Source organism: Nomascus leucogenys, chromosome 5 (assembly GCF_006542625.1).
Source record: "Nomascus leucogenys isolate Asia chromosome 5, Asia_NLE_v1, whole genome shotgun sequence".
Taxonomy (NCBI): Eukaryota; Metazoa; Chordata; class Mammalia; order Primates; family Hylobatidae; genus Nomascus; species Nomascus leucogenys.
In genome coordinates, this window is record NC_044385.1 from 72,623,097 (window position 1) to 72,650,522 (window position 27,426).

The 27,426-nt window shown below is 41.6% G+C and overlaps 1 protein-coding gene and 1 non-coding gene across 2 annotated transcripts in view; both read right to left on the reverse strand.

The window, feature by feature from the left end:
• RUBCNL (rubicon like autophagy enhancer) overlaps positions 1 to 27,426 on the reverse strand; it is a 45,397-nt gene that overhangs the window by 14,651 nt on the left and 3,320 nt on the right. Inside the window, exons 2-8 of the mRNA XM_030813369.1 lie at positions 15,432 to 16,091; positions 12,227 to 12,309; positions 11,537 to 11,747; positions 6,576 to 6,674; positions 6,033 to 6,093; positions 4,936 to 5,068; positions 2,978 to 3,123 (exon numbers count right to left, since the gene is read on the reverse strand). Of these exons, the coding sequence (XP_030669229.1) occupies positions 2,978 to 3,123; positions 4,936 to 5,068; positions 6,033 to 6,093; positions 6,576 to 6,674; positions 11,537 to 11,747; positions 12,227 to 12,309; positions 15,432 to 15,966 (1,268 nt within the window). The 5' untranslated portion in view covers positions 15,967 to 16,091. The remainder of the gene's footprint in view (positions 1 to 2,977; positions 3,124 to 4,935; positions 5,069 to 6,032; positions 6,094 to 6,575; positions 6,675 to 11,536; positions 11,748 to 12,226; positions 12,310 to 15,431; positions 16,092 to 27,426) is intronic.
• Positions 17,900 to 18,090, reverse strand: LOC115835348. The gene has a single exon (XR_004030331.1). It is a non-coding gene; the product is annotated as a U2 spliceosomal RNA (small nuclear RNA).

Here is a 27,426-nt window from a genome sequence, read left to right on the forward strand (position 1 = left end):
TACATACCACCATGCCCAGCTAGCTTTTTTGGACTTTATTTATTTATTAATTTTTTAGTAGAGACAGGGTCTCTCTATGTTGCCCACGCTGGTCTCGAACTCCTGGCCTGAAGTCATCCTCCTACATTGGCCTCCCAAAGTGCTGGAATTACAGGCATGAGCCACTGTGCCCAGCCTTAAAGCTACGTCTCTTTAAAAGTCTCTGCTAGGCTGGGCACAGTGGCTCACGCCTGTAATCCCAGCAGTTTGGGAGGCCGAGGCAGGTGGATCACGAGGTCAGGAGATCAAGGCCATCCTGGCTAACATGGTGAAACCCCGTCTCTACGAAAAATAGAAAAAATTAGCCGGGCGTGGTGGCAGACGCCTGTGGTCCCAGCTACTCAGGAGGCCAAGGCAGGAGAATGGCGTGAACCCAGGAGGTGGAGCTTGCAGTGAGCCGAGATCGCGCCACTGCACTCCAGCCTGGGTGACAGAGTGAGGCTCTGCCTCAAAAAAAAAAAAAAAAAAAGCTTCTCCTAAAACCAAAGCAGAAGTCAGTGTCACTGATAACTCCAAGGGGTTTTTAGGGAGGTCTCGATGCCCATGTATAGGGTTCCAGCTCCAGAGAGAACCACAGACATGTTATATACAAGGAAGACAGTTCAGGGAGGCCGTACACCAAAAGATGATGCACTTGGGAAATTCACAAATGGACCTAAAGAAATTTAGACAAATAAGAGGTAATGTAAGACAAAGAAATCAAATCAAACATTTCTGGTAAGAGATATTGTTGGGTAACATGGGCACAGTAAGATGGCGCCGGTTCCGGGTTCTTCACCCCCAGTTCCCGGTTCTCCACCCCACGAGCCTGCCAAGAGAAGGCCAATCAGGGAAGAACACCTCCTGCCTTTTACTCAAACCCCACCCCTAAGCCAATCACCGATGCCCACGTAGCCCCACTGAGTATAAAAACCCAGCACCTAAGCAGCTCGCCCCTTCTTCCTTCCTTCTCCTCCTCCGTGTGGTGTCGCCTTGGTGCCTCCAATAAAATCTCTTGACTGCGACCAGCGTGTCTTTGGTTAGAGCCCGATCGGGTCCGACTCTTTCAGATATTCCATTCCACTGAGGGACTTTCTTTCTTTCTTTTTTTTTTTTTTTGAGATGGAGTCTTACTCTGTCACCCAGGCTGGAGTGCAGTGGTGCTATCTTGGCTCACTGCAACCTTCACCTCCCGAGTTCAAGCGGTTCTCCTGCCTCAGCCTCTCAAGTAGCTGAGACCACAGGCATGCACCACCATGCCTGGCAAATTTTTGAATTTTTAGTAGAGATGGGGTTCTGCCATGTTAGCCAGGCTGGTCTTGAACCCCTTACCTCAGGTGATCCCGCCCACCTCGGCCTCCAGAAGTGCTGGGATTACAGGCATCGGCCACTGTGCCCGGCCTGAGGGATTTCCTATTGAACTGTTTATGCCATAGTTTTACATGTGACTTGGAAATACCAAGGAAATTGTAAAATTTGATTACAGTTCAGGATCAGCAAAGATGGCCAAGGTAAAAATATGCTAAATCTCTGCCCAGGTGCCATAGCGAGGACCTAGGAAACCCCTAAAGAAAAGATACCCCAGGCTAAGAAAAGTGACCCCTCACAATGCCTAGAGAGGGAGTTCTGCCCAAGCAGACCCAGAGACTTTCTTGGCATTCTCTCAAAAGAAGAAAAACAAAAGAAAGATCTAGTCTATAAGGCATCTCCATGGGGCAGAGTCAACCCCTCTCCAGTCCCTTGGGCACAGTCAACAACCCTCGCCGGTCCCTTCGTAACGCTTGGCGGTTTGCACACCAAATTGAATACAAACCAAGAGGGATGGAAAAATTATACTTGGTTAAAATGTTTTGTGTATAATCTTTGTCCATAATCTGTCCTATAGTCTCAGAACAAATTACAATTAAACTATTACTTTAAATGTATAGGTTTATTTCATTTTTTGCATAATCTTCGTTGTTTTGTCTTTTAGGACTTTTGTTACTGCTTAGAGAACAAACATAGTTTTATTTACATTTTGTTACATTTCTTTTGTTGGTTTTGAGATTGAGTCTCGCTCTGTTACCCAGGCTGGAGTGCACTGGTGCAATCTCAGCTCACTGCAACCTCTGCCTCCTGGGTTAAAGCAATTCTTGCTCTTCAGCCTCCCGAGTAGCTGGGATTACAGGCCTGTGCCCACCACACCTAGTTAATTTTTGTATTTTTAGTAGAGAGAGGGTTTCACCATGTTGCCCAGGCTGGCCTCAAACTCCTGACATCAGGTGATCCCCGACCCCAGCCTACGCCTCCCAAAGTGCTGGGATTACAGACAGGTGTGAGCCACCGTACCCGGCCTCTGTAACATTTCTTAACTATAAGTGCTTTCCCTAAGATTAAATGTTCCTTTTTTAGAAGTTTGTTCATTCATTTTTATTTCACACTGATTGTTCTGGAAGATGAAGTGGTCCAGTCTTTTAAAATTATCATAGGCTGAGCGAGGTGGCTCACACCTGTAATCCCAGCACTTTGGGAGGCTGAAGTGGGCAGATCACTTGAGCCCAGGAGTCCGACACCAGCCTGGGCAACATGGTGAAACCCCATCTCTAATTTTTTTAAAAAGGAAACAAATTTAAAAAAATTATTTATATATAATTTTTAAGTTTTGATATTAGCCACTTTTAAAAATCCCCTTTAAGCCTATTTAATTTTGAGTTGCTATGTAATATTCACAATTAGGGTTGCATAGCTGAATTCTCAACTTGTCAAAATTTACAGAGCCCCCCAAAAGTCCATGGTAAACAAGAGGGAAAAAAAAAAAACCTAAGCCAGAAAATACAGCCAACTTTCCTTTCCCTAAAACAAATTTCCCGGTGTTCTTTAGCATATGTATTTTTTTCACCTACTGCCATAGAGAGCCATGTGGGATCTGTCACAATGTGATTTAAATGGATTGGAGGCCCAATCAGCAGCCCATACTTACTTGAGTGGTGGATGAATATTAAATATGATTTGACATCTAGGAGGAGCCCAGTCTTCAGTCCCTCTGATCCTAGACTTAAATTTAATTTCCTGTACTACATTCATACTGGATTCAAAGTCTTTTTGGACATGCTCTTCATTTACGACCTGCATGAGACATAAAACGATTTAGGAACAACTTAAAGAAGCATATTTCAAAGAATTTAAATTAAAGGAACATCTAAATGTATTTCCAACATTAAAATTTACCATGAAAAATTAATAGTGCTTTTAACTGAACTAAAGGGCATACCAAGAGCCCTCTACATCTCTAAAGCCATCTGCAAGAGAATTGCTTTAAACGCCACCCAGATGAGATCACTTTACTCAGTATTTTTAGTTCATTTATTTCCAGACTTCAAATTTACTGTAAGTAGGTCATTTTGACCTGGAATGCATTTATGAATAGCAGAAGCCTCATCCCTCTTAGGCAACAGACTGACAAATACTACCAATCAGAACCCCTATCATTATTAGTCTTCCCCAGAAACAGCTCTATTCAGACCATTACCCTTGCTTATAAATGTTCAGTGCCTCCCCCCTGAACCACTGGACTTTCCTACTGTCATTTAAAATCCAAACTTCTCAGCCAGGTGCAGTGGCTCACGCCTGTAATCCTAGCACTTTGAGAGGCCGAGGTGGGCGGATCACTTGAGGTCAGGAGTTTGAGACCAGCCTGGCCAACATAGTGAAACCCTGTCTCTACTAAAAATACAAAAGTTAGCCAGAAATTGCTTGAACCCAGGAGGCAGAGGTTGCAGTGAGTTGAGCTTGTGCCACTGCACTCCAGCCTGGGCAACAGAGTGAGACTCCATCTCAAAAAATAAATAAAATAAAATAAAATAAAATCCAAACTTCTCAAATTAGCATTCTGTATCCTCCACAATTTGGCTACTATCATTCAAACTTGATTTCCATAAAGAACAACCTCTCACACACAAATACTCACAAACGGGTATTATCCAACCGCACCGAATCACTCTGCCCAACAGCATAGCATGCCCCTCCACTTTTGCTGCAGCTCCCCTTTGCCAAGAACGTCCTCCCCCAACCTTTCTACCTGCCACAGTTCTGGCCAGCCCAATACTTAGCTCAAGTTCTGAAATCTGCAATCAGCCTTCCTAAGTTCCCCCAGTAAAATTAAACACTCCTTCCTCTGCACTTCGAGGGCATTTTCCCTACCCCTGTTTTAGCCTTTGTCATAATGTTCTCTACCCTCAGAAGGCTGCCTGCTCTCTGACAGCAGTGAGCAGTGTGTTCCATGAGGCAACCAACATGTACTTTCCAATGAGGCAGCCTGGGCATGACTCCTGCTTCACAGCTGACCAGCCCTGCTGGGAGGCTGGGCCCACCACTTAAAAATAAAAATAAGGACAGCCTCTACCTAATAGGATACTTATGAGGATTAAAATGTGGACTGCTAGCCGGGCACAGTGGCTCAGGCCTATAATCCTAGCACTTTGAGAGGCCAAGGTGGGCAGATCACTTGAGGTCAGGAGTTGGAAACCAGCTGGCCAGCATGGTGAAACCCTGTCTCTACTAAAAATACAAAAAAGTTAGCTGGGCATGGTGGCGTGCGCCTGTAGTCTCAGCTACTTGGGAGGCTGAGGCAGGAGAATCGCTTGAACCCAGGAGGCGGAGGTTGCAGTGAGCTGAGATTGTGCCATGCACTCCAGCCTGGGTGACAGAGCAAGAATCTGTCTCAAAAAAATTAATAAATAAAATAAAATAATGTGGACTGCTGAGCACAGTCTCTGGTACACAATAAGTACTCAACACATGCCAGTTTCCTCATTCATTTTGAGTCTCCCCTAATATCGAGTGACCACACAAGGAAACACAAATGTTTAAAGTGAACAGGGCAGGCAAAATGAAGATTTAGGAACTTTCAATTCAAGGTCAATTTTTTTTGATACTTACTATCGAGCCAGCTGCACTCAGGGAACCTGCCAGCTGAGAATTAACTACTGACAGTATCCAGCACTTTCGGAACACGCGGTACAGCTCTTTGGCTAATAGTTCTGCAGAATTGAAGTCTGGCTCATAAGTGACACTGAAATATAAGAGATGCAAAAACTGGAAAACTGTATTTGTGAGGAGTATGTTCAGGGTCTTCCTGAGGTTTTCAACTGTTCTTCTCAGCCCCCAAAACTCAGAAGAGGCTGTCATATGAGATGACGCATGAATCACTCACCAGGTATCTTACTCAACATAGTTCCTGCATGTTCAATAAATAAAGCATCTTTTATTTACTGAGGGCACTAAGACTTAGAGGTGTGGTGAAAGAGCATTGGCTTTAGAGTCGGAAGACCTGCATTCAAGCCCTACTTCTACTTCATAGCCTTCGTGTCCTGAAGCACATCCTATATGAGTCTCAATTTTTATGTCTATAAAATGCGGTTTAAAAATACATAAATATATGGTCGGGCATGGTGGCTCACACCTGTAATCCCAGAATTTTGGGAGGCTGAGGCAGGTGGATCACCTGAGGTCAGGAGTTCAAGACCAGCCTGGTCAACATAGTGAAACCCCGTCTCTACTAAAAATACAAAAAATAAAAAATAAAAAAAAATAACCAGGTGTGGTGGCAGGTGCCTATAATCCCAGCTATTCAGGAGGCTGAGGCAGGAGAATTGCTTGAACCCAGGAGGCGGAGGTTGCAGTGAGCCGAGATCGGGCCATCGTACTCTACCCTGGGTGACGAGAGCAAAACTCGGTCTCAAAAACAACAACAACAAAAACATAAATATACACACACATGCATATATAAAATTCACCCAGCCTGTTTAACTGAAATGAGGATTAAATGAAAATGCATACAAAAGCCTTTTATATATTGCAAAACACTATAGAAACTTTGGGGGTGATTGTTTCATTTCTACATGGTAATCTAGATTCATGGGAACAAATCACTGGAACTAGTAGAAGTGGCCTAGAATGTCAGAGGCCTAGTGTTCACACTGCCTCAGAGGTGACAGCCCAAGGGTCTATGTGCACTGTGCACGGAAGACAGATACCTCTTAGAGGAGCTGCAGGAACAGCTACAGGTTTCTGTGATATCATTAAAATCTCCAAGCTCTGTGGGAAAATAAAAGAAAGAGTGGTGAGGTCTTTTAGTCTGTTTCATTTAATCGCAGTCCATTTTATAAGAACACTAAAATCACTCCCTGCATCTCAGAAAGAGCAAATTATTCAGCATCTCCATGCTTCAGGTTCTGAGAAATGGACAGAACAGATAACGAGAGGACAGATAATGATCAAAGATGGGATTTCATCTGAAATTTCACCAAAATATAACCGAGAGGCCAAAGAGATATCCGACCATAATGAATATCTGCTTTTTCATTCAACTCTACAAGTGAGATGAGAGATCAGCTATCCAGACATTTGAAACAAGAACATATTTTATGTATATATATCTCAGGGCCATAATCTGATTTTGGAAGAAGTTGATTTGAATGCCACTGTAACGTAGTGTTGTGTGTGATGCATGTTAGTATGTGTATGCAGATGGGATTGGGGAGGCAGCCAGTCACATCCAAATAGTTTCCAAATCTTACCTAAAATAACAAAATCATCAACGTCGCATTTGCAAATCTCTTTCACATCATGGTAAGTACGTGTTTCAGTCACTGGGCTGACCTGTAACACAGCACAACCTAGACAAAGAAAGGAAGGAGGTTTTTACCAATAAGAAGAAAAAGAAAAACTGTACAACCTGCAACACCCAACTAAATAGAAATTGGGAAATGAAGAGGGCTAAAAGTTTAAAAGAATTAAACATTTCAACTTAAAGAATTAAAAAATTTGGTACTATTTGCGTGTTCTTTTTGCACTCACTATGGTTAAGTGCCTGTAGTCCCAGCTACTCGGAAGGCTTTCATCACACAGAAGCTATCTGCAGTCCATCCAATGTTTTAAAATATTCAAACACTGAAAGCATCTAAACGTTTAATAATAGGAAATTGATTTTGCAAATCACACGATTAAATACTATCATTTAAAAATGTAAATCTGCCAGGGGCAGGGGCGTGCACTTGTAGTCCCAGCTACTGAGGAGGCTGAGGTAGGAGAATCACTTGAGCCCAGGGGTTCAAGTCCAGCCTGGGCAACATGGCAGAACCCCCATCTCTACAAAAAATACAAAAAAATTAGCCCAGCGTGGTGGCCTGTCCAGAACCTGTAGTCCCAGCTGCTCAAAAGACTGAGGTGGGAGAATCACTTGAGCCCACCACTTGAGATTGCAGTGAGCTATCATGCCACCGCACTCCAGCCTGGGCGACAGAGCGAGACTCCGTCTCAAAAAAAAAAAAAAAAAAAGTGAAAACTATAGCAACATGATTATTAATACTATTAGTATGAATACTATTAATAATACTGATAATAATTAATAGTATTAATAATCATTATGATTAATTATATTAATATAATTATACAATCATTGTAAATATAAATTTGTAAAACTGTCTTCATTTGAATAAACATAGGAGAGAAACACAGAAAAAGGAATACAGTTGTTTAAGGAAATAGCCTAGCCCATAGTTTACAAAGAAGTTATGTGGGCTGGGCGTAGTGGCTCACGCCTGTAATCCCAGCACTTTGGGAGACTGAGGCAGGTGGATCACAAGGTCAGGAGTTTGAGACCAGACTGGCCAACAAGGTGGAACCTCGTCTCTACTAAAAATACAAAAAAAATTAGCCAGGCATGGTGGTGGGTGCCTGTAGTCCCAGCTACTTGGGAGGCTGAGGCTGGAGAATTGCTTGAACCTGGGAGGCAGAGGTTGCAGTAAGCTAAGACCACGCCATTGCCCTCCAGCCTAGGCAACACAGAGAGACTCCATCTCAAAAAAAAAAAAAAAAAAAAGAAGTTATGTGAAGGGTTTTGCAGTAGGCTGGCTGACTTTAAGACAGAATCCATTCTAGCTGGGTGACGATGGACAACCACCACTTCCAGGTGCAGTTTCCTCATGGGTAGAATGGGGGTAAGAGCACCCATCTGTGTTTTTCACTGTCTTTTGCCCATCATCCATAGTAACATACAATTTACATTGTGACTTAATACAGACACAATGTTTAACTGATTAAAAAAAAACTTTCAGGAAACAATGCTCACCCTCAGCGAGACACGCACTCTGATACTTTCTACCCTTGTTTTTTTTTTTTTTTTTAATGTTCTCAGGACCAACTGGCAGTTTGAGTAATACCAACCCACCTCATGGAGGAACATCTATTGCCACAAATGTCACAAGAGAAATACTTAATAAAAGATAAATATTTATATTTGGAGGATAGAAATATTCTTAATTTTCATTTAACATATTCATATTTATTCATGTTTTCTTAAAGTTTCAGCTACCATCAATTTACACCCAACCACTATTTATAAAAATACCTATTTCAGACAAGGCATTATACTAAACACAAATACAAACAAGAAAATTTCTCATCCATCTAAGAGTTTAAAATCTCATGAAGGGCTAGGGGTGGTGGCTCACACCTGTAATCCCAGCACTTTGGGAGGCCGAGGCAAGTGGATCACCTGAGGTCAGGAGTTCAAGACCAGCCTGGCCAACATGGTGAAAGCTCGTCTCTACTAAAAATACAAAAATTAGCTGGGCGTGGTGGTGTGCGGCTGTAATCTCAGCTATTTGGGAGGCTGAGGCAGAAGAATGGTTTGAACGTGGGAGGTAGAGGTTGCTGTGAGCCGAGATCACACCACTCCACTCCAGCCTGGGCAACAGAGAAAGACTCCATCTCAAAAAAAAAAAAAAAAAAAAAAAAAAAAAAAAAAAATCTCATGAGGGAGCTGAGATACTAACAGACCTAAACCACAAAAAAAAAAAAAAAAAAAAAAAAAAAAAAAAAAACACACAGTTGCATTGCATGGGCCCTGAGAAGTTCTGAGGCAGGGCTCTGCACTACACAACTCCAGGGAAAGCCATGCATGCAGATGGCACTGGAGCATTCTGGAGCACAACCTGTGTTTCATTCCACATGGATGGTGCCCCTCCCCTGGGATACAAACCAGGGAGCATGTCACAGTGACAGTGGCAGGAGATTGCTTCTGAAGGATGGGAAGGATGAAAGACCTGATGTGTGGTTACTGGGGGAACCCACATTTCAGGACATCCTTCCCAAAGCCATGGGGGGAAATGTCTGCCAGCAACTATACACAGTCTAGTTCAACTACAGCCTACCATCCAGCCAAGGGAAATGGCAGGAGATTCCTGTTTAAAAGGCAGGAAGCAGCCGGATGCCACAAGGCTAAAAATTCCAGAATAAAATGTGGCACAAGGTCAGCAAGCCATTATAGAGGACAAAAAGTTGTGATCCAGGAAGACAGATATATGCAGGATCAACTAGGGGAAACAAGTTGAAAGAGAGAAAATTAAACCAAATGGGTATTAAAGAACTAAATTGTAGTTCTTACAAAATGACTAGCCAGAAGGCCACTGCAGTGGGCCAGGTAAGGGATAGAAATGGGAAATGGATGGAAGAGAAGTGATTATGACTGAGAAGTCAGGATTAATTTGTTTACTAACTAGAAACGGGACAGGAGCACAAGACCAAGGAAGAAGAGAGTCCAGTGTACTAAATATGAATTACTTCTTCTCCACCCACATTCATTTTCTCCCTACTTGTAGCCTCAGAGGGCACGATCGTCCATATCACATTCCCCCGCCCCCCTGGCTGCATCTGACCAACCAGTTATGGACATCTAACCAAGGCAAGGCCCATCAGGTGCTCTGCCCTGGGATCTGGACTGAGGGTCCTGCAAAACTGAGTTGTTGAGCTGTGAGGACCTGGCTGAGTGGTCAGGAAGACTGCAGAGCTGAAACTAGATGCCAGGGGTGGGTAGAAGTAGGTAGGCTACAGAAAAAGAATGAAGCAATTGCTAGAAAAGGAGAGATGAGAGGTCCAAAGTCCCCGAAAAGATAGACCCTGGAGTTATGTCTATACTGGTCATATGTGTCCCAGATATATTTCCCACCACTGGGTTCAGTGAGAATGTTCTGTATCTTAAGACAAAACAACCCTTTTAATTTGAGCCAGTTAGTGCATTCAACAGGCATTTGATCATATACGTATTCTGTGCCAGGCATTATGCTACACACCATATGGAGTGAGTTCTTCCTTTGTTATTGAGTATTCCTGATTAACGTGTAGTAAAGGAAGTCAAGAAGAAAAGCAAACTTTATTGGTTTTCTTTGGAAAGAAGAGGATTGTGAGAGAGTGATGGAGAGATGACTAGTTTAGACATATTAAGTTATAGGTTAACTATGCCCACCTTTATGTTGCAGTGAACATATATCAACAATGAATAAAATGAAGCATTGTAAGTCACCCAGAAATGAAGTATTAAGTCAGAGGTCCTGGGGGGCCAGCCAGACGCACAAGGCTCCAGCCATAGAGAGCAAGCACTTAGAAGAGATGTCCAGGACTGAAAACAGATTCGGGAGATAATAGCTGAGAAGGAATAACTGAAGGTGTATAGTAGGTTAAATCTGCCAGGAAGCAACTACAGATTTAAAAAAAGAATATAGGACTGGAGGCAGGACTTAAGAAATGGTAAGAAAGTAGCAAACCCTAACATGAGCTATCAGCTTAGGCACTCGTCCCTTGGGGAAGAACCCCCAGGTCCCAGAGCGAGCCGAGCTGCTCCTCCTCAGTGACGGTGACACACTGTGCTGGGTCCCCACCTCTGTTCTACAAGTTACCCCATAGGGCTTCCCGGTCCCGTGCTCCAGCACGCAGGCTCCTTGAGGGAAGGAGCACACCCTGCGTACTGCTGATGTTCAGCACGTAGCACAGCACAGGCCCATTACTGAGCGAAAAAAAGAAGACTCATTGGAAAAGGAAAGATGGTGTAAGAAGAGCTAGGAGAATGCCATGTGGCAGAAAACAAAAGACGAGGAGATATCCGTCACTTTTATTTCCAGTGAAAAAGAAAAGTAGGATGAAGTCCAAGATTAAAAAAACAAAACAAAACAAAACATAGGATTTGACAACTGAAGCATGATAACCAATCCTGACCCAAGATGGCAGAAATGGTGAGGATTACAGAGGTTACTCAAGAAGTTTTTAGACAAAGGATTTAAAGACATACATTTGTCCTCCTTTATGTGCAGTTTCACTTCCCATGGTTTTAGTTACCTGCAGTCAACTGGTCCAAAAATATTCAATGAAAAGTTCCAGAAATGAACAATTCTTAAGTTTTAAATTGTGCACCATCCTGAGTAGGATGATGAACTCCCACACGTCTTGCCATGTCCCCTCTGGAACATGAATCATCCTTTGTCCAGCATACCACACTGTATATACTACCCACCCACTAGTCACTTAGTAACCCTCTTGGTTACGAGAACAAAAAAAAAGGAGCATATATAGAGTTTGGCACTATCTGAAGTTTCAGGCTTCCACTAGGGGTCTTGGAATATATGCCCTGTGGATAAAGGGTAATTATAGAGGAGATAGATGTGAAACACATAACATACAGCTTTCTCATATTTGCCCAACTTGCCTTCATAGCCACTGTATGAAGAAGTAGAAGACCCAGACTCTTGCTTTATGTTGGTATCAAAAGTCATTTCAGAGTCAGGCTGATCACTCCCAAGTAACCCACTGACTTCTTCTTTACTCCAGCTCTCTGTCTGCTGTTGACTCAGAATGTTACACTTCATTTTTTCCATTGCTGATATAATCATATCTGCAACATAAAAGTGGGCATTTTCCTGCAGAAAAAGAAATCAATTAAAATACAAGCATAATCTACTTTTTCATGGAGGGTATATTAGATTTGAAAAATCAATATGCTTTAAGTGGAATTAATGCATATGAGTATAAATATTCATTTAACAGAGTTATCATAGGTCACTCTATGACTTATAGCACACATTGTCCAGAGATATAGATTCGGCTTACTGTAATCAACGGACAACTCAAGTTGGATTTCTTGTTATACAAAACCTTAGGTTGGGGGAAGCCTAATGCCAGACATCATTCATCAATCACAGAAAACTTTCCAGCTGAGCACAGGCGCTGCCTTGGAACCCTTCTTAGCTTAGTGTTTCCGGCAGTCTCCATCAATCAAATGCTGAAAGGAAACCTATTTGTAATGCTTCATCAAACTGAAGTTTCCAGATTTAAATCAGAACAACACTATCTAAAGGATTAAGACTCTATGGTTAAAAAGAAAGAAGACAGCATTCACCTTTTCTACATCAACAGGCAGCACAAATACCTCTGGTGAGAAGGAATTCAAAGAAATGGTTCTTCTACTGACATGAACAGCACCTGCCAATATAGCAAATTATTAAAAATGGGGAAAAGGGAGTTTAAAGATTACCTAATAAAATAAAACAATTATAGGAAATGGCTTTTAAATAATGTAAAAAAATAAGCACGATTCTAGAACAAATTAAGATGACAGGAAAAGAAAGATCTCTCTGATGGCAGGTCTTACAGATATTGCTTTAATGATGATCATTTCTAGGAGAGGCTGTTGGAGTAACTGGGAGGTATCCTCAGCCACCAGAGAGGAGGAGACCAATGAGGAAAAGAGGGCAGAAAGAGAATAGGGTCCTGGGAAATCCCAACAGGGGCTGGGGTAGGGTGAGAAGCCACAGTCCAGAAGCAGGGTCCTAAGGATTATGAGATCGCTTCTCTAACTCATTGTGATTGACCTTAAACTTCCTTTTTTCTTTTTCTTTTGAGACAATATCTCGCTCTGTCACCCAGGCTACAGTGCAGCAGCGTGATCACAGTTTAGTGTGGCTTCAACCTCCTGGGCTTAAGCGATTCTTCCACCTCAGCCTCCCTAGCAGCTGAGACTACAGGTGCCATCATGACCAGCTGATTTTCTAAATTTTTTTTGCAGAGATGGGGGTCTCATTAGGTTGCCCAGGTTGGTCTCAAATTACTGGGCTCAAGCTATCCTTCCACCTCAGCCTCCCAAAGTGCTGAGATTACAGGCAGATTGAGCCACTGCACCCAGCCCTAAACGTCCTGTCTAGAGAATAAAATCCATCCAAAAAAGGTCAGCATTGCTTCTCTAAGTTAGTCTTCTTCCAGTCAAAACCAACAAACTGCAGAAGGTACATTCTGCTGACACATCCATTCCTGCACCCTTAGCCACTCCATTACTGGCAATGACCACCATCAAAACAAACATTTTTTCTGTCATGTGATTTCTTACTGCAGCATTTAAAGCAAAAATTTCTGTGTCAAGAGCTGAGATGTCCCAACCTGCTAAATTAGAACAAAATGCTGCACATGGTGGTGACACAGCTCTCAGCATGATGGAGGTGCAAGCAGGGTCATTCAAATCCCTTGCTTCATGTTCAAGAAAGTAGTTGTTGCATGGAAAAACTTGGACTTCTTAGCTTCAGAAGCTATGGGTTGGCAAACTTTTCCTGTAAAGGGCTAGGTGGTATATATTGGAGGATCTGAGGGCCATACAGTATCTGTTTCAACTACTCTATTCTGCCACTGTAGTGAGAAAGCAGCTATAGACAAAAGAGAAATTCATTTATAAAAACAGGAAGCTGGCAGGATTTGGTCCACAGGTCATAGTTTGCAGACTCTGAGGATAGAGGAAAGAGCACAGAGAAGAATCAGAACAGAGTAGATTCCAGTTCCAGCTGTCCATTCACCAGCTGTGCCTCTGCATCAAAATGCCCTCAGCCCTTAAACTGGGATATTTATCAGGACATTAAGGAGATAAAGGAAGGTGAAAGTGTTTGTAAATGTGTAGTTCCTACACAAACAAAATAAACTGTGGAATCCCTTCCTACAGCCTCAAGAAATGCTTACAGATGCAGATAGTCTTTCCTTAAAGTATTTTCTGAAAAAAGAAAACCCTTTTGCCACCATCTGAGATGCAGCGGTCATAGGAATATCCACATCTTAGTGGTCAATGGCTGTTTTCCCTATTGCTGCCTCCACACCAGAGAAAGAAAGAACCAGATCACTCAAGGCTTTTTTTTCTTAATCTTATAGAATGAATCCCCTTACTGAGTTTAAGAGATATTCTCAAAACATTCTGTGAGTTGTTCCTAAAGGCACTGACAGGAGCTGTTGGGAGTCCTTGTCTTTGGGCAAAAGGGGCTGGGGTATCTGTTTTCTTTCTGAGAAAAAGACAAAGCTAAAGGATAATTTTAAATTGTAGAACTGCTTCCTGTACCGTGATAGAGTAAAAGGTTTCAGGCAAGCGTATGCTAGGCCTCAAAGATCATCTTCAGTTTATTATAACTTGTCATTATGGTGGTTCTCTGTTGGGGAGAGGGCTTTCCTCTATGAGACAATCTATTAAGACTAATCTCTCACTTAGCCACTATTAAATTTGCAAGTCACTCTTAATCCTTAGAACTATCCAAGCAAGTGAGCAAAAAAATAGAAAAAAAGAAGGCCTGTAATCAGTCTTGTCGTTTTGCTCAAACTTGGTCCTTATCTCAAAATTAACCATTGAAAGATTGTTCAAAATTTGTTCTTCTTAAGCAATGAATAAATGTGTTAAAGACTGTCATCATCTTTGATTGCTCAAACATTTCCAAAAGAACAAATAAACTCCATATTTTAGGTAAGGGGGAAGATGAGCTCCTGCTAGTGAGAAATAAATATACAGAGAAATAGACAGGCAAGGCAGCAGGCAGACTGATGACTTTTTAAATTGCTTTGAAAGAAAAATCTTCATTGATTATTTGTACTAGGGTTCTAATAGATATGTAAATTAATAATGACAAGTGTGACTATAATATAAATATTTTAAAATGAAATAAACATGTCACAGATTATAACAATAATAGCTAACTTATTGACTCTTGAGCAGTACTTTGCATGGATTATCCAATTTTCAGGAATTTTAGGGTCTTAGGAATATGTACATTACTTCATGGCAGTGACAGCCCTTGTTTTAATAAAAAGGGGTTTTGTATAGTCTTCGGGGGATACTGTAGTTATTGTTTTAAAATCTTACTATTTTCCCGTCAGACTCTATACAGGTAAATATAACAAGTGAAGTGAGTTCACCACCTACTAGGTACTGGTGTGAAATGGAGCCCCCTGTGACTGTCTGGAAACACCTCCAACCCCCACACTGACTTGACAGTGCTTCCAATGCTCTCCCTTTTAGACAATTTAATGAGCTCTAAGTTCCTGAAGGCAGACACCAGCTTAAAGATGGCACATGGCACTGATTATCAACTACGTTAAGCTAAAAAGATAACAATTCTCTGCAGTCTAAGGAGAAAGCCAATACTTCATTTCACCTGTTGTGACCACCCAGATGGCTGGGCTGCTGACAATATTAAATGAGGCAATGCACTGTCCCATGGGGAAGACAATAAGGCAGGCTTTAGAGCAAGGCAAAGCAAGGGTGTGAACAGAGAGGAATGAGGGAGGTCACCTAATAAAATTACCTTCATCAGCAGAAGATGTCAGATGGGAAGGCTCAAAAAAAGCACTGTCAGTCTCAGGATATGGGGAGGTGGCCAAAATCCTAGGGCTTGTGGGCAGAGACACCTGATGAGAGTATCCTGGGCAGACCATGTGTACTTCTGTTGGGGACAGAGAGAAGCTGCTACTCTTTTCACTCGAGCCATGGGGAGAAGCGCTGCCAATGGAGTCTGTAGTATCCTCAGACAATGTTGTCTCTGCCAGGGAGTCCCCGAGGCACAAAGGTGAAGGGCCTGAGGGAGAGGCAGCATCTGTCACAAAATGGGTCCCGCTGTTCCCTGCTGCTGGCACCTGAGGTTGCAAGTCCTGCGGCTGTTGCTGCACATCCTGGGGGTTGATCCAGACAGCTTTGTGCCTCATGAGCCTGATGTCTAATTGGCAAGGAGGATGGTCAGTGTTCAGGAGTCTGGGCAAACCATCAATAACGCCAGAGTGATCACTGATCCCTTCCCAGGGCTCCACAGGAGAATCTTGCCTGACTGTAGACTGTGACACCATCTTTCCAGGCTTGTGACTGGTGTGAATCCATTCAAAACAGATAGAGGGGGTTCCCCGATTGCTGGTACTACTTGATTTGGGCCCTGAGCTCACCACATGGCCAGCTGGGGGTCTGGAGAGCTATTCTGCAATGAGCAAAGAATCGTTCAAAATAAGTAAGAATTCAATTGTAATTTGGCTACAAATTATTTTGAGATGGCAAAATCCAAAAAATTTAGAAGTCCGTACTTGGTTCTATCCAACGTAGTAAAGTCCACTTGGATTTATAAGTCAAAAAATAAATAAATCAGCCATAAAACTAGCAGTAAACCTACAGAGGCTTGACATTGGGAGAGGAAACATTTTTCAAAGCATAAAATTAGGAAATCACAAAGGATCAACTGATAAATCCCATAAAAATGTAAAACATCCATGCATCAAAATTATTTGAAAAAAATTAAATGTCAAATCCAAGATAGGAATACTATCTGGAAGTAAAGACACATTTCCACATTTTCTTTTTTTTTTTTTTTTTAAGACAGAGTCTCACTCTGTCACCCAGGCTGGAGTGCAGTGGGGCGATCTTGGCTCACTGCAACCTCCGCCTCCTGGGTTCAAGCTATTCTGGTGCCTCAGCCTCCCGAGCAGCTGGGATTACAGGCGCGTGCCACCACGCCTGGCTGATTTCTGTATTTTTAGTAGGAACGGGGTTTCACCATGTTGGCCAGGCTAGTTTCAAACTCCTGACCTCAGGTGATCCACCCGCCTTGGCCTCTCAAAGTGCTGGGATTACATGCATGAGCCACTGCGCCCAGCCATTTCCATATGTTCTTATTTTCATTTAGTTTGTTCTTGTGTTTCAACGAAGTAGGCAAAGTGGTACATAAAACAGAGGGATGATCCACAGCACTAAAGACTTTGCTTCATGTAACTTATATTACCTTTCATAGTTATAATATCAATATCAATGTATTCTCAGTTCATAACATTTAAAGAACACAGTATGAATCTAGAACCCATCTTTAAAACCCACTCACTTCTAAGCTCAGATTTTAGCTTTAGTGAAGAGGTAATGATTAAAATGTTGAGAGCTACACAAACAAGAAGCACTCTTGTCACTGTAATTACAGGCTCGGGAAATGTTTTGCTTTTCTGTTCTCCCACTGCCCTTTGCATTGTGAAGCTAAAAGCAACTTTCAACAGCAAAAGCAAGAAGAGCCAGGGGAAGGCCTAGAGATAGAAGGGTGGCCTATGCCACATTCACCCTGCACAGTGGTGAACGGGAGACTCTGGAGTCAATTACAGGGCTGTAAATACCATCGCTGTATATGTAGGCAACTCCCACGTGTATCTCTCTATTTCTGATTTCCCGGCTAGCAAATCTTATTGCCTATTTGACATTTGTTCAGTGGGCATTGCAACCTGATAACCTGATACATCCAAAACAGTCACTCATTTCTCCTGAAACCTGCTCCTTCCCTGCTTTTCCCCCTCTCCCAATTGCCCAAGGCTGAAACTTAGGAGTCATTTCTGATCCTATCTTTCCTTAGCTCTCCAACTTCATTCCATCAGCAAGTTTACAGCTATAGCTGCCATCTTAGTCTGAGTTACCGTCTTATCACACCTGGACGTGCAGCCATAGCTTCCCAATAGGTTTCCCTGCTGTTACTCTTGCCCAGGCTGGAGTGCAGTGGCACAATCTCAGCTCATTCCAACCTCTGCCTCCTGGGTTCAAGCAATTCTCTGCCTCAGCCTCCCAAGTAGCTGGGATTACAGGCGTGTGCCACCACACCAGCTAATTTTTGTATTTTTAGTAGAGACAGGGTTTCAGCATGTTGGCCAGGCTGATCTTGAACTCCTGATCTCGTGATCCACCTGCCTCAGCCTCCCAAAGTGCTGGGATTACAGGTGGGATCCACCATGCCTGGCCAGTAACACCGTGTTTTAACACCCAGAGGGGTGCACCATTCCTAGAGGTACAGCAATACCAGGTTGATGCGTGGAGTGGACAGAGCAAGCTCCTAGTCCACGTCCCTGCTCCAAAAATCCATTTAGTATATTGTCCTCGGATAGAGGACCTATCAGATACTAAACTGATAAGAACAGATACTACACTTGATCTTAGCCAAAAGACCGAGAAGTGATTACTTTTGCCCATTTATAATCAAGAGGTATCCAGAGAGATCTTTTATAAACCTAAATCAAATAATCTCATTGCCCTAATCGAAATCCCCCAAAGGCTTCCCATCAAATCTGGAATAAAATCCAGACTCCTTACCTTGCCCTCAAGACCTGACATGATGCTGTCCCTGTAAACCTCTCTCACTTATCTTCATCCAGCCTCCATAAGCCCCAACCACACCGCAAGCTATTGAGCCCTATAGGCTCCTTCTAACCCTAGGAATGCTGTTTTATGTTTCCTCTTTCTGAAATGCTCCTCCCCGAGATGATGACACATCTGGCTCTTTCCTGTCGTAAACGCCTTGATTTATAAATTACTTCCTCAAAGATATCTTTCCTAACCACCTTTCTTCTTAAGGTAGTTTCCCCATCATTCTCTCTCACATCGCCATAAACATTTAGTTTTCGTCACAGAGGTGCTCACTTCCTGCTATTTTTTAGTTCATTACTGCCATTCTCCCCCAACTCCCACCTAACTGTAAGCTTCATGAGAGGAGGGGCCTTGTCTTTCCCTGCTGGGTAGCATGCCCCATACCTAGAGCTGCATATGAGGGTTCAATAAATGTTTATGAATTGAAAGAACAAATCCAACAAAATGGAGACAAAGTTAAGAGCTACAGAAAAGACCGGGTACAGTGGCTCATGCCTATAATCCCAGCACTTTGGGAGGCCAAGGTGGGTGGATAATCTGAGGTCAGGCGTTCGAGACCAGCCTGACCAACATGGCAAAACCCGTCTCTACTAAAAATACAAAAATTAGCTGGGCATGTTGGTGGGCGCCTATAATCCCAGCTACTGAGGAGGCTAAGGCAGGAGAATCGCTTGAACCTGGCAGGCAGAGGTTGCAGTGAGACAAGATCGTGCCATTGCACTCCAGCCTGGACAGCGAGACTCCATCTCAAAAAACAAAAAAAAAAACAGCTAGAGAAAAGAGTTCTGTGGCAGATATAACTGTTCTATTAATGGGGCAGAATTACTCATATAGGAATAGAAGTGAATCCACATTCCCTAAAACATGAAATTGTTCTCACCCAATAATAAAAGTTCAGTAGACCAAAATAAGGTACATATGAAAACTGTTCTTAAGACTGAGTTTTGGAGACTTCTTGATTTGAGGGCCCTATATTTCAGTTTATACCTTCTGGAGTAATAAAGATTATAGTTTATATACACGCACACACACACACACACACACAGTTGACCCTTGAACAACATGGATTTGAACTTTGTGGGTCCACTAACATGTGGATTTTCTTCCACATTTGTCACCATGAGGCAACAAGACTAACACCTCTTTTTCCTCCTCCTTTTCAGTCTACTCAACATGAAAGGATGAGGATGAAGACCTTTATGATGATCTATTTCCATTTAATGAACAGTAAATATATTCTCTCTTGCTTATGGTCTTCTTAATGACATTTTCTTTTCTCTGCTTTATTGTAAGAATGCATTATATAGTATTATACACTAATATGCAACATATGTGTTAATCAACTGTTTATGCTATCAGTAAGGCTGCGGTTAACAGTAGGTTATAAGTAGTGTTAAGTTTTAGGGGAGTCAAAAGTTGTGTGCAGATTTTCAACTGCACAGGGTGTTAGTGTCCCTAACCCCTGCATTGTGAAGGGTCAACTATATGTGTGTGTGTATATATATATATATATATATATTTTTTTTTTTTTTTGCATATGACATATATTGTTTCTGGAGGCATATATATATACCTTTTGTATATAACATATATTAATATATAAATGCATCTTTTGTATGTAATATACATATATAAACGTATACACGCATCTTGAAAACACTACGAAAGCTCCAAATCACCATTCACAAAATATCACAGAGTACAGCTGGCTGTGTTAACTGCCAGAACTCACCAGCCCAAAATGCCTATCTTCCTTCTCCTTCTCAAATCCCACCTTGTGCACCAATTTCTCTTTGTCACACATCTTTTCCTCTCCAATAATTCTGGATTTTATAATTACAAAAGGAAACCATGACTACATTTTTATAAAATGCCCAAACACAGAAGCCTAGAGTAAAAAGTGAACAGCTCTCATCACCCCAAGCCCCATAATCCTACTTTATTCTCATAAATAACATTGTTAACCATTCTATTCTTTCTAGACCTTTATCTATGAATTAACACACATATTTCAGACCAGAAGATATGTTTTCTTTTTTATACACATCCATGGGATCATACTGGAGATATTTTACAACTTATCTTGTTTTTCACTCAACAGTGTGTCCTGATGGTGTATCTGATTCTCCTAAACTGTCTTATCACTTTCTATAGTATAAATATATCATACTTACTTAGCCAGACCCTACTGATAGAAATTTATTTTTAGCTTTTTGCAGTTATAAAGTATGTAACAATGAACATCCTTGTTCATGTCATTTTTTGGTTGACTTTCTTTTTTTAGTTCCTTTCTCTTACTAGTTCCACTCTTAGTCTGAGTCCATAGTTCATGATAGCCTCATTATTTCCAAGAGAATAAAACTATATAAGTAAGTTATGGTTTATTCTCAATGTTCTACACAAATCTTTTGTGTGTTTGGTGGGGGGAGATGATTATAGATGTGAAACCACATGCAAAATATGCAATCTCAAATGGTAAAGCAGTAGTGATTTCAGGTGGTTTTGTTTTTCATTTTATTTTCTTTGAGACAAGTCTCACTCAGTTGCCCAGGCTGGAGTGCAGTGGTGCGATCTCGGCTCACTGCAACCTCTGCCTCATGGATTCAAGCAATTCTCATGCCTCAGCCTCCCTAGCAGCTGGGATTACAGGTGAGCACCACCACGCCTGCCTAATTTTTGTATTTTTAGTAGAGACGGGGTTTCACCATGTTAGCCAGGCTGGTCTCAAACTCCTGACATCAAGTGATCCACCCAACTCGGCCTTCCAAAGTGCTAGATTGCAGGTGTGGGCCACTGCGCCTGGCCGATCCCAGTGTTTTTTATAAACAAGTTAAAGTCAATAGTTCAAAGAGAATGACCTTATTTGGAGCTTCCCATACATGGACTGACCTAAGTGAATTGAGCAAAAACCAACTTCCTCATAAAAAACAACTGTCAAACGCAGGTGCTTGCTTCACTTCCTTCTAGAAAAGTGTTGTTGCTTCACAAAAATAACCAGCAGGTGCTGCTTTGCCAGGTTATAAAATCAAAGCATTGAGAGTTAGAATAGGCCCATAATAGATTCACAACTATGTCTAAGGTCACAGCTGGGCAGTGGCAGAGAGAGGACAAAAGGCCAGGTCGGACACTCACCAGGAGTATGAATTTCTCAAAGAGGCAGACTGACACAGGAGAAAGTAATGATTGGAAACCATCAAAGTCCATGCAGTAGTGACAGGAGGTCAATATCCCCATTTTTTATTTTATCTTTAAGGAAAAAAACAATTTGCCAGGTGCTATGATACCATTGCCAGGTATATTACTTGTTGCCATATTGTTTGTAGTGTGTTAGTTATTCAGTTAAGAAATATTTACTGAGCATCTACTATAGGTCTGGCATTGTTTTTGTTTTGGTAGCACTGGGGTAACAGAGGGGACTAAAATAAGCTTTCTGCCCTTCCTCAGCTTATGTTCTGGAGGAAGGGAGATAGTGAATAGACATACATTTATACATTCAGACATACATACATTTCAAAGATTGATAAGCAGAGGTAATACAGGTCTAAGCAATACTTAGCATCTTCTCAACATACTTCCTCCCACTGTCACAAAGGGGGTCCTTTGAATCAGAGATACTTAGGTACAAAAAATAAAATTTCCAAAAACATTTAAAGGAAGAGATATCAATCTCAAAGCTTACCATCATTCTTACTGAGATCTTCCAGCTGGGATTAAAAGGTAAGCACAGGCCAGATTACTAGTGAACATACAAAGCTGCAGCAAAGGCCCCGGACAAACAAGAGACTTCAGGACTCCTCCAGCCAAGTCATTGTGACATCAGAGTCAGTGGCCCCATCGAGAATGATTGCATCACTAGAGCCACCACAGAGACACAGTATTAACAGCAAAGATGCAACTTCTGAAGGAGGGACAGAGGCCTCAGTGCCACCATGACGCCTACAGTGACCTCACAGAAGTCTTTCAGATCATAAGCAGAAAGCACTTTGAGAGCAAAGCAGCTTTAGCTCCCCCTATGTATAAGAGTCTTCCAGTTATTTCATGAATAGGCAAAAGTACATCAGATTTAGGATTTAGGATTTTCTATACCCCAACACTAACTGCCTATTGAATACACAACTGGGGGCATCGGAGTAAAGACACATCTTAAATCTTACCTTGTCAGTAAGGCCTCCCTGGTCACCCTATAAAAACCAGCAAGTGCCCCTCCCAAACAGTTTCTATCCCTCTCTTTAGCTCTATTTCTCTCTTTAGCACAAATCTCATTGTATTTAACCTCAATGACTAGTACCCACCAGAATGTTAAATCTATGAGGGCATTTTTTTTCTTTTTTTTTTTTTTTTTGAGACAGAGTTTCCATCTTGTTGCCCAGGCTGGAGTGCAATGGCACAATCTCAGCTCACTGTGACCTCTGCCTCTCAAGTTCAAGCAATTCTCCTGCCTCAGCCTCCTGAGTAGCTGGGATTACAGGCACCTGCCACCATGCATGGCTAATTTTTTGTATTTTTAGTAGAGACTGGGTTTCACCATGTTGGCCAGGCTGGTCTTGAACTCCTGACCTCAGGTGATCCACCCGCTTCGGCCTCCCAAAGTGCTGGGATTACAGGTATGAGCCACTGCATGCGGCCAAGGGCACTTTTTAAAATAACATATTTTGGACACTGCTTTGTCCCCAGAACCCAGAACAGTGGCGATAATAGGTGCTCAATAAATATATTCTTTGCACTTATGAATGAAATCATAAATTATCAAACAATACCTAGGTATGGTTATGTTAGTTATTTCTTTGTCACCCAAGAAAGGAAGTCAAGAATGGATGTCACCCTTTAGAAGAAATTAGAAATCATGACCTAAATGTTCATCAACCATTTCCTTAGAATAAAGGATACTAGAGAATAAGAAATCACAAATAAATAAGAGTCTAGAGTGAAAAGTAAAATTCATTTTTATCAATTTTATGGTACATTACTAAACACAGCCAGTAATAAACAAATACTAAGTAGAGCACAAATAAATCTTTAACTGTAGCATGTGAGCTGTTTGGTTACCACAATTCCCCAGAACTTCTTCCCTTCTTTCTCAGGATCTACTTCTCTTCATGCTTTGACGTTCGGCAAAGATTCACATCCCCAAGAGAGTAACAGAGTCTAAAACTACCACATATCAAAATAGAAACCATCAAGACACCTAATAATTTAACTCGACAGCTTCCAAAACAGTGTCCAGGAATTACAGTAAACTGCAATTTTCCTATTTCATCTATATACTATATACTATGTTGTAATAAAAGCAGCAGAAACGAAACAGTGCTATACTGTGATGTGGCTGGGTGGTGTCAGAAAAGACTCCACGCCAACTGATTTAGCCTTTGGTAACCTCTTTGAAGGTTTGCTGTCAGAAGAACACAAAAGAAGGACAGAAAGCAATCAAGAGAAATGGGTAAGTAAGAAGGGGAAGGCAAAGTTCATGGAAAATTGAATATATCACCTAAAAGAACTGCAGGGTTGCCCAAAACACGCAAATGACTGACTCCCTGTGGCCACTGCATATGACACCCTTCCCAGTCTCATTCTGCAAAATCATAATTTGCAAAATTTCAGGTGTTATTATGCCAAGTTGAGAACTGAAATGGAGACCATTAGGGGACTTACCCAAAGTCTCCCCATTAGTAATTAGCAGAAGTAGGACAAAAACAAAAGTCTGAACGTGATCCAAAGCTGTTTCCACTGGTATTCACATGTTCCGTTTGGGCTGAAATTAGCAGGCTATTTTCAATTTCATTAGCAAAGTAATTTTAAGAACTTTCCCATCAGATATGTCATAAAATATAGGATTAAGACTCACATAGGTATATTTGATTTCATGCCTCTGGACAATCATTTACAAAATTTTATTATTATTCCTATTTGTATAAAAAAAATTTGTGCCACACAGATCTAATATAAGAATATTAATTTATACACCTTACACGTGTACAGCTATGCTAATACATTAGGATACATACAGCATACGTAAAAATAGAATTTTGTTCTTTCTTTCCAATGAATCATCTTACACTTAAAGGTAAATACCCTCTACTTTGGGGACCACTGCTAAATTAACATTATACCTAAAAACCTTACATATAAAAAAAAACAAAAACAGATTTATATGCAACAGAATTTGATAACTAAGACTGAAAAAATATTAATACAGAAATTTACCCAAAGTAAGGGTAGATAGCTGCACTTGAAAAATGGCTGGATTTCCATGTTTGGGCAAACAAAATGGAGGGCCATATTGGAAAAATGGTCTGACAGTTCCTCAAATATTAAATATACAGTTACCATTTGATCTAATAATTCTACTCCTGGATATATATACCCAAGAGAAATGAGAACACACATTCACACAAAAATTTGTGCCCAAATATTTCTAGCAGCACTATTCAAAATAGCCAAAAAGTAGAAACAAACAAAATGACCATCAACTGATGAATTAACAAAGTGTGCTATATCTGTACAATGAAACGTTATTCAGCCATAATTAGAAATGAAGTACTAATTCATGCTCTGACATGGATGAGCACTGAAATGACTATGCTAAGTGAAAGAAGCCAGATACAAAAGACATTTGGATACTAAATGTCCAGAATAGGCAAATCCATCGAAATAGAAAGGAGATTTGTGGTTGCTTAGGGTGGTGGGATGGGAACACCTAAAGGGTACCAGGTTTCCTTTTGAGGTGAAGAAAGTGTTATAAAATCAACTGTGGTAATGATGGCATATATTTGTGAATACACTGAAAATCACTGACTTGTACACTTTTTTCTTTTCTTTTTTTTTTGTTTTTGTTTTTGTTTTTGGTTTTTGAGACAGAGTTTCACTCTTGTTGCCCAGGCTGGAGTGCAATGGTGTGATCTCAGCTCGCCACAACCTCTGCCTCCTGGGTTCAAGCGATTCTCCTGCCTCAGCCTCCTGAGTAGCTGGGATTACAGGCATGCACCACCACGCCTGGCTATTTTTGTATTTTTAGCAGAGACAGGGTTTCTCCATGTTTGTCTGGCTGGTCTCGAACTCCCGACCCCATGTGATCTGCCCGCCTCGGCCTCTGTTGCTCAGGCTGGAGTGCAGTGGCATGATCATGGCTCACTGCAGCCTTGACCTCCTGGGCTCAAGTGATCCTACTGTCTCAGCCTTCAGAGCAGCTAGGACCACAGGTGTGCCACCATATCTGGCCAATTTTTTATTTTTGTAGAGGAAAGGCCTCACTATGTTGCTCAGGTTGGTCTCAAACTCCTGGCCTCAACCGATCCTCCTAGTTCAGCCTCCCAAAGTGCTGGGATTATAGGCAAGAGCCACCATGCCTGGCTAGACTTGTACACTTTAAATCAGTGAAGCATTTGGCATGTAAATTCTATCTCAATCTCAATAACAGTATTTTTTTTAAAATAAGAAATAGGAAATGCTCATCTCCCTTCAAAAAGATCTAGAACTAAAGGGAGCTGTATTTCATGGGCTACAGGGATCAAAGGAGCACAAGCTACACGTCCGGCTGTGAACAAAAATACTGAAAGGATAGGAGAAAGTTAAAAGGAGAAGCAGAGAGTAGATAAAGGAAATACTGAATAAATGTGTCAAAAATAGGTAAGGAGAAGAGGAAGTAAAAGTGAAATTGTCATGACAGAACTATCTAGAAAAGGAAAAGAAAAAAGAAATCAAGGCTGGTAGAGACAACAGATGACCACCAGCAATTGAGCACCTACTGTCAGACCCTACCCTGAGGAATCCAGACATCCACAATGATCTTTTTTTTTTTTTTGAGACAGAGTTTTGCTCTTGTCACCCAGGCTGGAGTGCAGTGGCATGATCTCGGCTCACTGCAACCTCTGCCTCCCAGGTTCCAGCGATTCTCCTTGCCTCAGCCTCCCAAGTAGCTGGGATTACAGGCACCTGCCACCATGCCCAGCTAATTTTTTTTTGTATTTTTAGTAGAGACAGGGTTTCACTATGTTACAGGCCAGGCTAGTCTCGAACTCCTGACCTAGTGATCCACCCGCCTCGGCCTCCCAAAGTGCTGGGATTACAGGCATGAGCCACCGTGCCTGGTGTATCCACGTTTATCTTTAAATCAGTGCTGCAAGAAGGCTCTAAGGCCAAGATTTACAGATGATAAACAAGGTCAAAAAAGTTAAGTATTGTGGTTAATGTTTTAAGTGCCTATTTTTTAGAAATATACACAGAAGTATTTAGAAATAACTCATAGAATGTCAGTGGGGATGATAAATAGAAATAACTGGTAGAATTTCTTGAATTTGCTTTAAAATAATGCCAGTGGGCAACATGGATGAAGCACAACTGGCCATGTTGATAACTGCCGAAGCTGGGAGAAGGGAGAAGGTTGCTCATTGTACTATTCTCTCTATGTTTAAGCTTGAAATTTTCCATTAAAAAATTCCTGTAAGTTTTCTAAAAACCTTCAATTTGCTACATATGTCCATGAGTTCCTAGGTTGCCTATCTGACCTCCTTATCTGCTACCTGGACACCTCTATGCCCCTCTACCCATACCCTCTTGTGGATCTTTATTCAAATGAAGACCTTACCCATCACCTTCAAACTGAGACCTTTCCCATCACCTTTGACAAAACCACATCTCTACAGGAAACCGCTCTCCCCATGTACTGCCCTATAGGCTTCTCTACAGCATTCATCTTCTGACACCTTCCTCCTCATCAATTCATAACTAATGCTTATATGACATTTACTTTGTGCCTGGCACAGTTCCAAATTTTCTACACGCACATCATTTCCTTATGCCTTGATTAGGTCAGAATCCTTCAAGGTGCTTCAGATTATTACCAACCTAGCCCAGCCCCTAACAAAAATGAACTCTCTTGGTTTCTACACAGCAACATCCAAAGGGCAGCTGGAGGATGGGGGTGGGGTGAAGACTATTAAAGCTATCCTGATTAAGAAACAGTCAATATATGAGCAAAACTGACAAGTCCAGGTGGCACTGTTTGGAAAAATAGAAAGCAAGAAAACGATCATCTGTAATTTCACAGTATAATAGAAGATACATGGAGTGAATAATGAATTGTTTCTGCCATACTAAGACACACAGCCAGCCTACTTGAGGAGCTATTTTCAAATGACCAAGACCCAGGAGGC